At 35.9% G+C, this 13,492-nt stretch overlaps 1 protein-coding gene across 3 annotated transcripts in view; it reads left to right on the top strand.

Annotated features, from left to right (window-relative positions):
- The first annotated feature begins 1,924 nt into the window (after nucleotides 1-1,924).
- LOC125834932 (histone-lysine N-methyltransferase ATX2-like) overlaps nucleotides 1,925-13,492 on the top strand; it is a 44,999-nt gene continuing 33,431 nt past the window's right edge. For all 3 annotated transcript variants that reach the window (XR_007443382.1, XR_007443383.1, XM_049514079.1), the window contains exons 1-9: nucleotides 1,925-3,292; nucleotides 3,376-3,427; nucleotides 3,522-3,596; nucleotides 3,691-3,910; nucleotides 4,161-4,284; nucleotides 4,398-4,502; nucleotides 6,395-6,582; nucleotides 6,799-6,891; nucleotides 6,977-7,074. Coding sequence is in view for 1 of the 3 variants with exons in the window: in XM_049514079.1 (XP_049370036.1) it covers nucleotides 2,094-3,292; nucleotides 3,376-3,427; nucleotides 3,522-3,596; nucleotides 3,691-3,910; nucleotides 4,161-4,284; nucleotides 4,398-4,502; nucleotides 6,395-6,582; nucleotides 6,799-6,891; nucleotides 6,977-7,074 (2,154 nt within the window). In the remaining 2 variants the exon portion in view is untranslated. The remainder of the gene's footprint in view (nucleotides 3,293-3,375; nucleotides 3,428-3,521; nucleotides 3,597-3,690; nucleotides 3,911-4,160; nucleotides 4,285-4,397; nucleotides 4,503-6,394; nucleotides 6,583-6,798; nucleotides 6,892-6,976; nucleotides 7,075-13,492) is intronic.

Below are 13,492 nucleotides of genomic sequence, written 5' to 3'. Positions count from 1 at the left end.
CCCCTACCCCTACCCCTACCCCCACCCCACCCCCTTCCAAAAAAATATTAAAAATTATTTTTAAAAGATATTTCTAATTTCAATTTTTATTTTTTACCCCAACCCACTCATCCCCTACTCGCCATCCCTACCCAAAAAAAATAATTGAAGTTTGTTAAAAAATATTTTCAATTTCAAAATTTCATTTTTTCACCCTACCTTGACCCCCGCTCACGCACCTCCTACCCAACCCCCCCCCCCCCGCGCCAAAAAAATAATAAAATTTAAGTTTGTTTTTAAAAAATATTTTCAACTTCAAAAATTCATTTTTTCACCCTACCCTTGACCCCCCCACCCACCTCCTACCCAGCCCCCCACCCCCAACCCCCCAAAAAAAATTAAGTTTGTTTTTGAAAATATTTTCAATTTCAAAATTTCATTTTTTCACCCCTACCCTCGATCCCCACCCACCCACCCCTACCAGCCCCCCCCCCCCAAAAAAAAATTAATTTAAATTTGTTTTTAAAAAATATTTTCAATTTCAAAATTTCATTTTTTCACCCCTACCCTCGACCCCCCACCCACCCACCCCCTATCAGCTCCCCCCCCAAACCACCACCACCCCAAAAATAATTTTAAGTTTGTTTTTGAAAAATATTTTCAATTTCAAAATTTCATTTTTTTCACCCCTACCCAGCCCCCCCCACGCCACCCACCCCCTACCAACACCCCCACCCCACCCACCCCCTACCAACACCCCCCTCCACCACCTCCCAAAAAAAAAATTAAGTTTGTTTTTAAAAAATATTTTTAACTTCAAAATTTCAATTTTTCACCCCTACCCTCAACCCACCCCCTCCCACCCCCACCCCACCCCCAAAAAAATTTAAGTTTGTTTTTAAAAAATATTTTCAATTTCAAAAATTATTTTCTACCCTAGTAAAAATAAAAGATATTTCTCAAAAAAAAAAATCATTCATAAATCAAACACTAAAAATCTTTTCTGGAAAATATTTTCTACTCACCAACCAAACATGAGAAAATAAGTCAAAAATCAACTTGTTTTCCAGGAAAACATTTTCCTGCATACCAAACACACCCTTAGTCTCAATGCGGAGAAGTTGATATATAGTAGCCAATTCTAAATTTTTATAAATAATCTTGAGCTTCATAACTAGGTGTACGATAATCATTTTCGATTATCATATACTTCCTCTGTTCCTTTTTATATATCATTACTTTTTATAAATAGTTGATTCATAATATTTGTCATTTCATAAAATCAATGCATAAATTACCATATTCTTCCTATTATACCCTTGATAGAGTAGTTAATTAGTCTTAAAAATATTTACTTTGACCAACCTAGAAAAAACTAATAAGTAACTAATATTCATTAGAGTACTTCATACATTGATTAATTACTCTCTCCATTTTTTATTCTATAGAATCTTATTTCGAAAAAAGAAATCTCAACAAACAAATCAAAAATAAAAGATGAAAAAAAAATATAATCTTGAAAGTTGAAGCTTTAACAATTTTTTAAACATTTTAGATCAATTGGTGAAAAATTTGGCTTAAAAAAAAACTCAAAAATTTAAATAGTCATTCAAATGCATTTTAATTTTTGAATACTAGCATATTAATAATTTATTGAAAAGTTGACTTAAGAAAACATTAAATAATGATAGAAGAATAAAATTACTTAATTTCTTAATGCAAATGCAATCTAAAAAGGTGACATATAAAAAAGAACGGGAGAATAGTTCAATTGGTATTAAAATCTTTAACATTACCATCAATTCTTTCCTTTGTTGTCTTTATTGTTTAAAATTTTTGTGCATATAAAAAATTATTTGACTCCTAAGAGTATGAAATCATATTTCTTAAAAAAATACTTACAAAATTGAAACATAACATCTCCTTCCCCTCCATATAAATATGCCGTGCATCTCAGCTGCGGCGGGAAACGCCACTCTCCCTTAATCCGCCGTTTTATCGAACCCTAGAAACCCAAATTCCAGTTCCAATTCAGTTAAAAATCTATCCTTTTCGACGGAATCGGAGAGAAAAATCAAATTGATTTGGTTTTGTGTATCTCTTTGTTCAATTCCATGGCGTTTCCGTTAACTGATTCAACTCTTTCACCCAATGAAGATACGAAAGCTAAGCAGTTGTTGGAAGAGGAGGAACGAAATCAGCAGGTGGATGAAGAGGATGATGATCGAGAGAGAGTTACTCCTTTGAGATATGTCCCATTGTGCGATGTGTACTCCGCTACTTCCCCTTACGTGGGTGCAAGTGGGTCGAAAAAAGTTAAAGCTGCTCGCAAAATCCTCCCACATTTGGAGACCGACGATCACCCCAAGTATTCGCAAACGCAGCACATTTCTTCAATGTCTGGAAGGGAACTCCCTATTATTCACTTCTACACTCGCCGTCGCAAGAGGAAACGACATGAACCTTCTTTTTACGACTCGTTAATCTCTCGATCGGTGAAATTAGCTAATTGCAACGGTGACAGTGAAAATGGGGTAGATGACGGTGAAGGAAATGAAGTGGGTGTAAAATTTAAGGAGAATCAGAGGAGAAAGGAGCGTTATTCAAAGCTTTTTGCTCCGCAGATGAAATTAGGGAATTTCTCCAATGGAATTATAGAAGACGAGGGAAAAGATGATGAAATGGTTATAAAGAACAAGCAGAAGCGAAAAGTGGGCAATTCAAATCAAGTTCCTCACCCGAAAAAATTAGCGAATATCTTCAATGGAAATAGAGAAGAAGAGAGTGAAGACAAGGAAAATCTTATAGGGAGTAGGGATAAGCAGAAGAGGAACGTCGGAGATTTGAAACTAGTTTCTCACTCTGTCAAATTAGCCAATTTTCCCAAGGGAAACAGAGTAGAAGAGGGGGAAACTGAGGATGGAGAAGAGGAAGTGGTTATAAAGAATAAGGAGAAGGTGGAAAATTTAGAAGTAGTGAAATTGTGTGTCGAGAGTGAGCGGGACGACCAGGGAGAAGATGATGGAGTAGTGGTTGTGAAACATATTAAGAAGGAGAAGAAGAGGAGTAAGGTAGTTAATTCAGAGCTGGAAAATTTGAGGGTAGAAGCTAATGTAATTAGTCTGTTCGATGAGTCTTGTTCGAGAGGAACTCGAAATAGTGCTGGTAAAAATAAAATCGACACCAATCATGGTAACAATTCCAAAGAATTTAACTCAATGGGTAACATGAAGGAACGAAAAGAAAATTGTATTTTGGGGAATAGCTTGAATAACAAAAGCTTAAGGTCAATTCAGACCAAGAAATGGGTTTGGTACATTTTTTTTCCCTGCTCAATTTCGTGTTTTGTATATGTGTGTTATCATGAATAGAAGTGTTTTTTTGTGTGTATTACAGGCTGAGTTTTGAAGGAGTTGATCCCAAGAAATTTATTGGGCTACAATGTAAGGTGTGAAATGATCAAACTTGGAATAATTAGAATTTTACTACGTACCTTTGTTATTATCAGTTTAAACAACTAATTGAGGAGTCTTATGTCATAGGCGTATTGGCCATTAGATGCTGTTTGGTACACTGGTCGCATAATTGGGTACAACTCAGAGACTGAACGACATCATGTAATTGATTTTCTGGTTCCTTTTTATATAAATTATGTTTGATCTTTTGATGGTCGAGTGTATGAAACATGTTCCGTGTTCGAGTCTATTGCAGGTGAAATATGTAGATGGGGATGAAGAAGATCTGCTTTTATCAAATGAAAGGATCAAGTTTTCTGTTACACTTGAGGAAATGAATCGTCTGAAGTTGAGACCACGCGATACGAGTCCTGAAACTGATGTAATCGGTGTTGATGAGATGATTGTATTAGCTGCTAGTTTGGTTGATTGTGAAGCTCTTGAGCCCGGAGATATTATATGGGCCAAGCTGACTGGTAAATTATGGCTTCCCTTTTCTACTTCTGACTATTCATCAGGTCTGATTTGTAACTATGACATCCACTCGTGGTTATACACAAATTAGTTAGCAGCCGGAGCTCTCAAAGAAGAATCAATAACAAAGATACAATCTTTTTACCAACTTAATTTTGCATGATTGTTTACTTCCTGGGACAAAATGTGAGATCAAAATCTCTCAAATGTAGCAACTATCTGGTTTTTCATTGATTTTATTTGTCAATACAGGTCATGCCATGTGGCCTGCCATTGTTCTAGATGAATCTCGTGCTGGTGGGTGTAAAGGTCTAAACAAAGGTTCAGGGGAAAAATCAGTTCTTGTGCAGTTTTTTGGCACCCATGATTTTGCTAGGTGTGTTAATTGGAAGTTTATTGTGGATCTAATTGGAGTTCTATTTACCATTTAAGCAGCAATATGCTCAGCTTTTCCTTGTGGGCTTATGAAACTTTGTTATTGGATTTCAGGGTCAAGTTAAAGCAAGTTATCTCTTTCTTAAGAGGGCTTCTTTCTTCCTTTCACCTCAAGTGCAAAAAGCCAAAATTTATTCAAAGTTTGGAGGAAGCAAAAATGTGAGCCTTGTCGATCTGAATTCATTTTTTTGTATCATTCTTTGTTACATCACTGAGATAAAATGTTTCTCATATCCTATTTTAGTAGTTTTCCCTCTTTCAGGCCTTTTGCTAGATTTTGTTGATCTTTCTCATATTATGACTGTCCATACTTGAATTGAGGAAAAACTTGTAGAAATAATTCTCTCAATACATAGACTGTATTCCTTTCCAGTGAAAGCTTTGATGATTATAGCTGTGGTAGCACTGGTTGTAATTTTTGCATTGTCTGATCCTTTTTTTTTTTGATGACCGTGGTGTCCCGTGTCCAGGCCAACTTTTGCGCACCTCGACTAATTCCATGGGATACTTCCCACCTCCCCCCGACAACAAGTATGAGGTAACTTTGTCCAGTTAGGCTACCAAGGCTAGGACAGATTGGAAGATCACCTAGTGTTTTTTGTCTCCGGTAGGATTTGAACATGCGACCTCATGGCTCCGAACCACTTCATTAACCACTAGTCCACACCCTTGGGTGCCATTTTTTTATCCTTCTTTCTCACACGCATTGAACTTTATGGGCCCAATATACACTATTCAGCATGATCTTAGATCTTAAGGTATCTAATTGGTACATGGATAGTATTATTCTTTAAATAAAGTGAAGCCAAATAATTGAATATGCTTCTCGCTAGAATAGTTAGGTGTGAGTATAGGATTTTGGTCTTAGTTCAACCTTGATCTCAGCTCAACATAGCAACCCAAAACAACAAACAAACAACAACATACCCAGTATAAACCCACAAATGGGGTTTGGGGACGGTAGGATATACACAACCTTACCTCTACTTTTGTAGGATAGAGAGACGTTTCCGATAGATCCCTGACTCAAGAGCTCAACATAGCAACCCACTTGTACCAATTTTCAGATGCGTGTGTTATATAATTTCCTTCTGTCCTTAAGAATGTATTAGAATTCCAGTCAAAACATTGTGATCACGTGCATCGTACTTGGAAAAACAAAATGTAATAGCACCTACACTTTTGGTGTTCTATTCTGGATTCCTTAAAAAATTAAGATTCCCTAGGCCCAATGTCATACATTTCTGATGACTATGATGGTTTACTGAAATCATCCCCAGGTTCACTGAAGTGGCAGTTTGTGGTAGGGTAGCTTGCTGCTATATCAATTTCCTGCAGGCCTTTGGCCTTTTTGGTTCTTCAACTTCGGACTGCTGCTCTTTTGATAAACCAGGCAGTGCAACTGCTTGCACCTTACGAATTTTGTTTTTAACAATTCTTCGTAAAAAAATTATTTGACCTTAAAATTACACCCTCCCGAGCATCCCTATTTAGTCAGTACCCTGGGAAGAAAGATTCTTTCCTGTTTGTTGAACACATTATTATTCGTTTCCATCTCCTTAAGTTCTCCTGCAAAGTAGATATGTTACACCCATTCAGACCCAAAATCTACTCTAGAATCATTATTTTCCACAGCTTATGGAGTTCAAGGGTTCCTTTTGTCCTTCATGAAGCATGCCGTCTTATAAATCAAAGTTGTGATTGAAGTTTAGAGATTTGTTCTGCCTTTTCCTTTCTTCTGGTTGCAAAGAAGTTTCCTTTTACCTTCCCAGCTGAGGCACAAACACTAGGTGCTTTCTTCCCATTTGTTCAAGCTTTGATTAACAATGTTACCCAGTTCTTCTGCTGGTGGGGATAACAAGTACCTCGTGGAATTAGTCAAGCTTTCGACAAGCTGGCTCGTACACCACAATTAGTTTTTGATCAAGAATCCCCTTTTCCCTGTATATATGGTGATGCTGCTTTTATGTGTGGTTGTGTATTTCGGCGTGTTCTGACCTAATATTATCATGGTTGCTATGTTTGTACCGATTTCTAACTTTCTTGATCAGGTATCTCTCTGAACAAAAGCTTTCAAAGGGGATGCTGTGGTTGCAGAATAGTATCAATGCAGATAATAATACTGAAATCGAAGAAAATGAAGGCAGTTCTGATTCAGAGGATGAGGGGTTGAGGAGAAAGCTTGAAGAAGTCAGAAGTTGTCCATTTGAATTGGGGGACTTGAAAATAGTTAGCCTTGGTATTTTCTTTTTTCAAATCTAAGATAAATACTGATTAGAGAGCAAAAAGAATGCATAATATTCTATTGAAACACCAAAGTGCTGTGGCCTTAATTTTTTTTTGTCTGTTTTGACGAGTAACATTCCCTATTCTCATAACTTAAGTTGCAGTTCTCTGCTCACTTAATGAATAACTGTGATATATCAATTCTTCAATGTGCAAATGTCATATTCAGGAAAAATAGTAGAAGATTCGGAGCTCTTTCGAGATGAGGAATTTATCTGGCCAGAAGGTTATACTGCTGTGAGGAAGTTGCCTTCAGTAACAGGTAACTGTTCTCCATTTCTGCTGTGCCTTTGTTTGAATTTAGTGGTATAAAATTGATCATTTCTTCTACTCCCTAATTGAGCCAGATCCCGGTGTACGTGTATCATATAAGATGGAGGTACTGAGAGATCCTGATTTCAGGACACGACCTTTATTTAGAGTTACATCGGATAGTCAAGAACAGGTATTCTGCAATTCAATGATGTCAAGTGAAGTTTTTATTTTTCTGTATTCTGCAATTCGATGATGCCGAATCAAGTTCTTATTTTTCTCTTTAGTTACTTCGGTTGCTCACCTGTATGCTATATACTCCTTTGATTATAATTCAGTTTTTGAATGCTGTAAAGTTCCGTGGTCTCTTATCTGACTATATTATCTCACGTTTAATATTATAGCTCACTTTTAAAACAGTGGGTTCCTTGGTTCAGATTGTGGATATCCTTTCATGAAAAACTTATGCTCCATAGCTTTTGAGAGGAACTGTTCTTTTTCACTTTTTGCCCAGAAATATTGTGTTAAACAAACTAGTGCTTGTGATCTTTAAGCATTGGACAAAGGTTATCCTTGGATGTAATAAAGAACTTACTAAACTATTGAAGCTCATTAAGATTTTCAGTTAGATGGAAATGACACAACAACAACTTACTTACCAAATGGTTGTGGAGATACAATTTGGAAGATCAAGCTCTATGGAAGGAACTCATTCAACACAAGTATGGTCAAGAAGGTCAATGGGGTTCAGAGGAAGTGACAGAAACATATGGTGTGGGAGTATGGAGGACTATAAGAAACCTATGGCTGGCTTTCAAAGACAATGTAAGCATAAAGGTTGGCCGAGGGAATAAGGCTTTGTTTTGGAAAGAAGACTGGACTGGTCAAGGGTCCTTGGAAAATTTATTTCCTGTGCTGTTTTCCATTTGCATGAATCCTGATTGCAAAATACAAGAGGTTTGATCTCCACAAGGATGGAATTTGCTTTTTAGGAGATTTCTTAATGACTGGGAAATAGAGTGAGTATCAGATATACTAGCTTTGATTGGAGATTTTCCTGGCACAAATCTGGAAATAGATAAATTGCTGTGGAGGCATCTCAGAGAATAGAATGTATAAAAAGGATCTAGCCACAATTGCAGGGAAGAAATCAGGGCCATGGAGTGCTATATGGAAGAGTGTAGCCCCTTCTAAGGTGAAGTGTTTCACTTGGTTGGTAACCAGTAGAGCTTGCCTGGCACATGATAAACTTCAGGAGAGGGGAAGAATTATTGCCTCAAAATGTTATCTTTGTAAAGAGGCTCTGGAAACCAACAATCACCTGATCCTCCACTGCAAAGTAACAACACAAATATGGGCTCTAATCACCAATTAGCTAGTCTAAATTGGATTATGCCAGAACATACAACATACCTACTAAGTTGTTGGGTCAAAAGGGGAGGTAGCACGAGCCAGAGGAGGTGGTGGAGAACAGTACCTGCTAGTACCTGCTTGTATCTGGTGGATCGTTTCGAAGGAGAGAAATCAGAGAATTTTTGTAGGGAAAGAATGCACTATAGAGAAGATTAAGTGGAAAGTAATCACCACTTTAGGTTTTTGGTGTAAAGAAATGAACATAGAAGAAGAAATTCAACTAGTGGATTTCATAAGAGCTTTGTAAGTAGTCCTGCTTTTTTTTGTTGTTTCTATGTATCTAACACTTTTGGAGGTGGCCAACATAGCCCTTAATGCCGAGGAATACAAAATTACCAGTTTAAAAAAAGAAGAGGGTAAATCAAAACTACTTATAAAAGAAAGGGTAATTAAGAAACCAAAAAAAAGTTTTCAAGGTGGTCATAAAACTAGATAAATTGCATTGAACTATGATATGCTCATTATGTTGAAACTATTTTTGTGTGATAAGATGGATATCTGAAGAGCAAAATAGGGTCAACCACGCTCTAAGATGAAGTAAAGGAATGCGCACAAGCTGGCTCGAACGCCATGGTGATAAAAAAATGATTAAGGTGATAAAAAAATGTTTACAAGTGATGTATCAAAAAATAGAGAATTCACGAAGAATATGATTCTCTGTGAAAGACACCCCAAAATTTACACAAACTAGATTCTCACCGGTGCACTAATAAGAAATAATAGACAAGAACATATTACCTCAATTATAAAACTAGTAATTATTGCATTTCAAGCGGTTATAAAAATAGATAAATGAATTTTTTAAAGTTCTCTTTATAATTTTAATTCTATAAATTGTGATACATTATGTTTTTTTTTTTTGGTTAGCTCTAACATTTCTCATATAATTTGTTTCACAAAAGAAAAATCTTGAAAGAAAAAAATGATATTAAGACTACATCAATATTATACATAATAACTTTACATATACAATCACTCGGTGACATAGTTTTTTTTGTTTTTGTTGTATAAGTAACAAATATCAATAATAAAGATACATATGGCAATGTTTTGTTGATTATACATAAAATTATGAAGCCTTTTTCTTGGATAAATTAGTTAATGTTTAAATCACCATATACATTTCTGTAGCCACCATGTGTTGTTGTACTTCTTCATTGAATCATCATCAATAATTTACAACAAAATTATTCATTTACTTCTCCATTACTAAAAGGAAAAAAAAGGAAATTTTACTCTCTTTAATCAAATTCATATATAATCTAAGATTATAAAAACAATCTTATAATGGATAAACTTCAATCAAAATGTCTATATTTTGAGTTATTATCGAGTAAAAAAATTATATCTCTCGATAAACAACTCTTTTTAAAGTTTTTTAATTAGAAAATTTTAGCATTCAAGTTTAGATGTACTTCCATCATTTTTTTTAATTTTCTGAAGAGGGAATGAAGAGGAATAAATGTCACGAAACATTATTTTCTAGTAAAGGGAATTTAAATAAGAGAAAGTAAGATAGGACAAATTTAATTTGAAATCTTATCGCAAAACGTGGCGATAAAAGAGGAATTTTTATTTTATTTTTTGACACCAGAGATATGTCACATCATCTTACCAAACCTTATTCATATATACACAACATTCATACATATATTGATCTTTGTATCTTTCAATATTTCTAGTATTTATTTTAGATGAAAGAGAATTAAAAAATTAAACCATCAACGATGAACAAGAAAATGGAAGGAAGTTTAAAAAGTGAAAAAAGAAAATTAAGACACAAATTCAAATCTTTCATATTAGGTAAATAAAGAGAGGAACTTTGTACACACTCTTTTTTGTTTTATATACATCCGACACATTTCCATCTTTCCTTTTTTTCTCTACTTTCCTTCTCTTTATTAGTTATAATCATAACAAAAACTCATTTTTCGTTAACAAGATGTAGTAGGTCTTGAAAAAAGTGAGATTATTACGTTTTGACCAGATGGAAAAAATTGAGCACCTGAGCAACATCCCATATATGAAATAAGACATTTCTAAATTAAAGTTATCCCGTCAAGGATTTATCTCCCAAACTTACTTTTAAGTTTTATAGGATAAAGATCAGGAATATTAAAAAAGGGAATTCGAGAAACTGGGAAGAAAATTTGAGAAAAGAAGAAGTGGAAGAAAATGGAATTCGGTTTGAAATTTAAAAGAAAGGAAATGGGCGGCGTTGTAGTGATATATGGAACCCCTTTTCAAAAGGTTATAAATGGTACCTAATAATGAGGAAAGAGATTAATATTAAAAATTATCTAGAGATTTTCCACAATATAAAGGAGGTCTGGGCATTAAGAAATTGAGTACTCAGAACACTAGCCTGCTGCAAAAATGGTTGTGGAGATTCTGTTGTGAAGATATGGCATTATGGAGGAGGTTTATTGCAGAGAAATATGACCTACAAAGCAACTGGATAACTGAAGAGGTGAATGGCACTTTTGGGTGCTCTGTGTGGAAAACCATCAGGAGGATGTGGCCTGATTTCAGTGCAAAGGTGACCTTCAGAGTGGGGAATGGTTTGAAGACCAGTTTCTGGAACGAGACCTGGTTAGGTGACGTAAATCTGAGGACACTTTTTCCCGATCTGTACATTATCAGTCTACAGCAGAATGACACTATAGCGCAAATGTGGACCCCTCAAGGTTGGGACCTTATGTTCAGAAGGGCCCTAAATGATTGGGAGGTTGGAAGAGTAGCAGACCTACTGCATGTTTTAAACTTGTTTCCAGGCACTGTCACAGAGCCGGACAAACCAGTTTGGAGACTGCATAGCAGAGGGGCATAGCAGAGGGGTTTTTACAGTTAAATCATGTTATTGGGAGAGGAATACCAATCATCTCCTGACAACAGTTTGGCCTTGGAAATTAATCTGGAAAATTAAGGTTCCTTTAAAAGTTGCATGTTTCACCTGGTTGGTAATTAGAAGAGCTTGTCTCACCCATGAAGTGCTACAAAGAAGAGGTATACAGATCTGCTCAAAGTGCTACATGTGCGGACAGAAGGCTGAAGTAAATGGTCATTTGTTTCTGCATTGCAAGATAGCTACAGATCTGTGGAACATGTTCGTTTGTATACTCAGGGTTAACTGGACAATGCCCAGAACCACTTTTGAGGTCCTAACACACTGGCAAGGAATTGGAAAGAGAGGATCAAAAGAAGACTGGTGGAAAAATATCCCTGCTTGCATATGGTGGACACTATGGAAGGAAAGAAATGGGAGATGTTTTGAAGGAAAGGTTAGCAGCCCAGAGGAGATCAAGATGAAATGCCTTAGTCTTTTGTATTTTTGGTGTAAGCAAAATTTAGTGGGGGAAGTAGATAGCCTTGTGGAGTTTAAAAGCCAATTGTAAAGTTAGTTTTGTCTTTTTGGATTTGAGTATGATGGCACCCCCTGGGGGTTTGTAAATCCCACCTCATCGATTTTGATGAGGTCTTTTGTGTGAATACAAAGTTACCTATTTCAAAAAAAAATTATATTAGCCAAAATTAAAGAAAAACAAATTTAGAACTACATGAAATTAGATAAATAGATGGAAGTTAATGCAAAAATCTAGTAAATTAGATAAATAGCAATCCTAGCCTCGGATAGTGCTATCTTACCGGGCTAAAATCCTTCTTTTATATAGATATATAGATAGATTATTCTCTACCCTTTCAAAAGCTCCTTTATCTCTCTTTCTAGATGTCTAGCTTAACAATGCCTTCTTGACATCGTTGGCATCACACATTGCAAGCCAAATTATCTAGAGATTTTCCACAATATAAAGGTGATGATGCATTGTTGCACCCACACTCTTACACATAAAATATCAAATAAGTTATGTAATCCTCAAATTTTAATTGTCGGAATCATTGTCCTTGTTGGCAACCAACTTAAGAAACACACCTTTCTTGGAACCTTGGAGTCCAAATCGGTGGATGGGGAAAGGCCGACATACTAGGAACTTTATTTATGGAGCAATCGTAGTCTTGAAATTCCAGTATTCGACTACTTCCCAGTTTTAAAAGTTTCTTCTGAATCTGAAGTCTTGTTGGATCTCTTTCATGTAAAATCTGAACTACCCGTCGTACTGTAGCCAAATCTAGCATTGATTCTATAGATGTGTGAAACTTATAAAACAAAAGATGTTAGGAGATGTGAATCTCAATATGCATGTACTCTACTTTAAAAGTAATGCTACCACTAAACTCTTTCCACCATTTCAAAATTTTCCTCCACAGTTTGCTCGCGAAGGGAAGTGTGATATTTTAGTCCTCCAACCCCTTTCCATAATCTATGTTGCTCGGACTCCCCGAAAATATTGTTGCACCCATGTATGATCCTCCAAAATGCACTACTTTTGGAGGATCTGACATTCACACCGTCAAAGTTTTTGAAGAGTCCGAGCAACATAGATCACAATCCCATAATTTTCTTTTATCACCTAGATCGTGATGTTCTATTCAAATCACGACATCCCTTTTCTTGATGGGTTCTTGTTAATAACCCAAAGAACTTTCACCTTCACACTATCCAACTCTTTGGGGTCGTAATAGTCTCCTATGAACCAACTGCAACTTCTTGGCACTGTATATAGACTTTTGTAGATAGTTTCTTTGAAGTCCTTCTAATTTACCTTTAACAAATTGCCGGTACTTGTAACCTAAAGAATGTGGCAATTTGACAACAATGCGCTCTTAAGTCTTGATTAGTACTCCATTCCTCCTTTTGATTAGTAATATTGTCTATGGCTGCAAGATACAAGTAAATAGTTTTTTACAATTTCCATGAGTTCTCAGGTTCAAATCCCAGTGGAGGAAAAAACACTACGTGAGTGCTTTTCACAACACCTGTCAGTCTGATGTATTTCTTGTTGTGAGACTATGAACAAGACAATTTGTTCTTGCAAAACATCTGAGGCCTTTTTTGGTTAATTTCTATGGCATGCCTCTTCGGGTTTGACTTGGGTGTGCAAAGTGTCTCAGCTTGAACTTTGGAAGACTATTACCAGCTAAATTGTAGAAGTCGCTACCTTTCATCACCCTTATTTGAAATATTGGTTTGTGAAATGTTGAACCTCTGATGAATTGTCGAGTATCTACGCTGTCGTATATCAACTTCTTGGCTCTGATGTGTTCTGCTCTTTATCCTAATAGGGGTTAATTTGACACAT

This window comes from Solanum verrucosum, unplaced genomic scaffold (genome assembly GCF_900185275.1).
Source record: "Solanum verrucosum unplaced genomic scaffold, falcon-dt-bn FXZP01000184.1, whole genome shotgun sequence".
Taxonomy (NCBI): Eukaryota; Viridiplantae; Streptophyta; class Magnoliopsida; order Solanales; family Solanaceae; genus Solanum; species Solanum verrucosum.
Note: the sequence above shows the minus strand (reverse complement) of the source record. Positions and strands in the feature narration are given on the sequence as shown.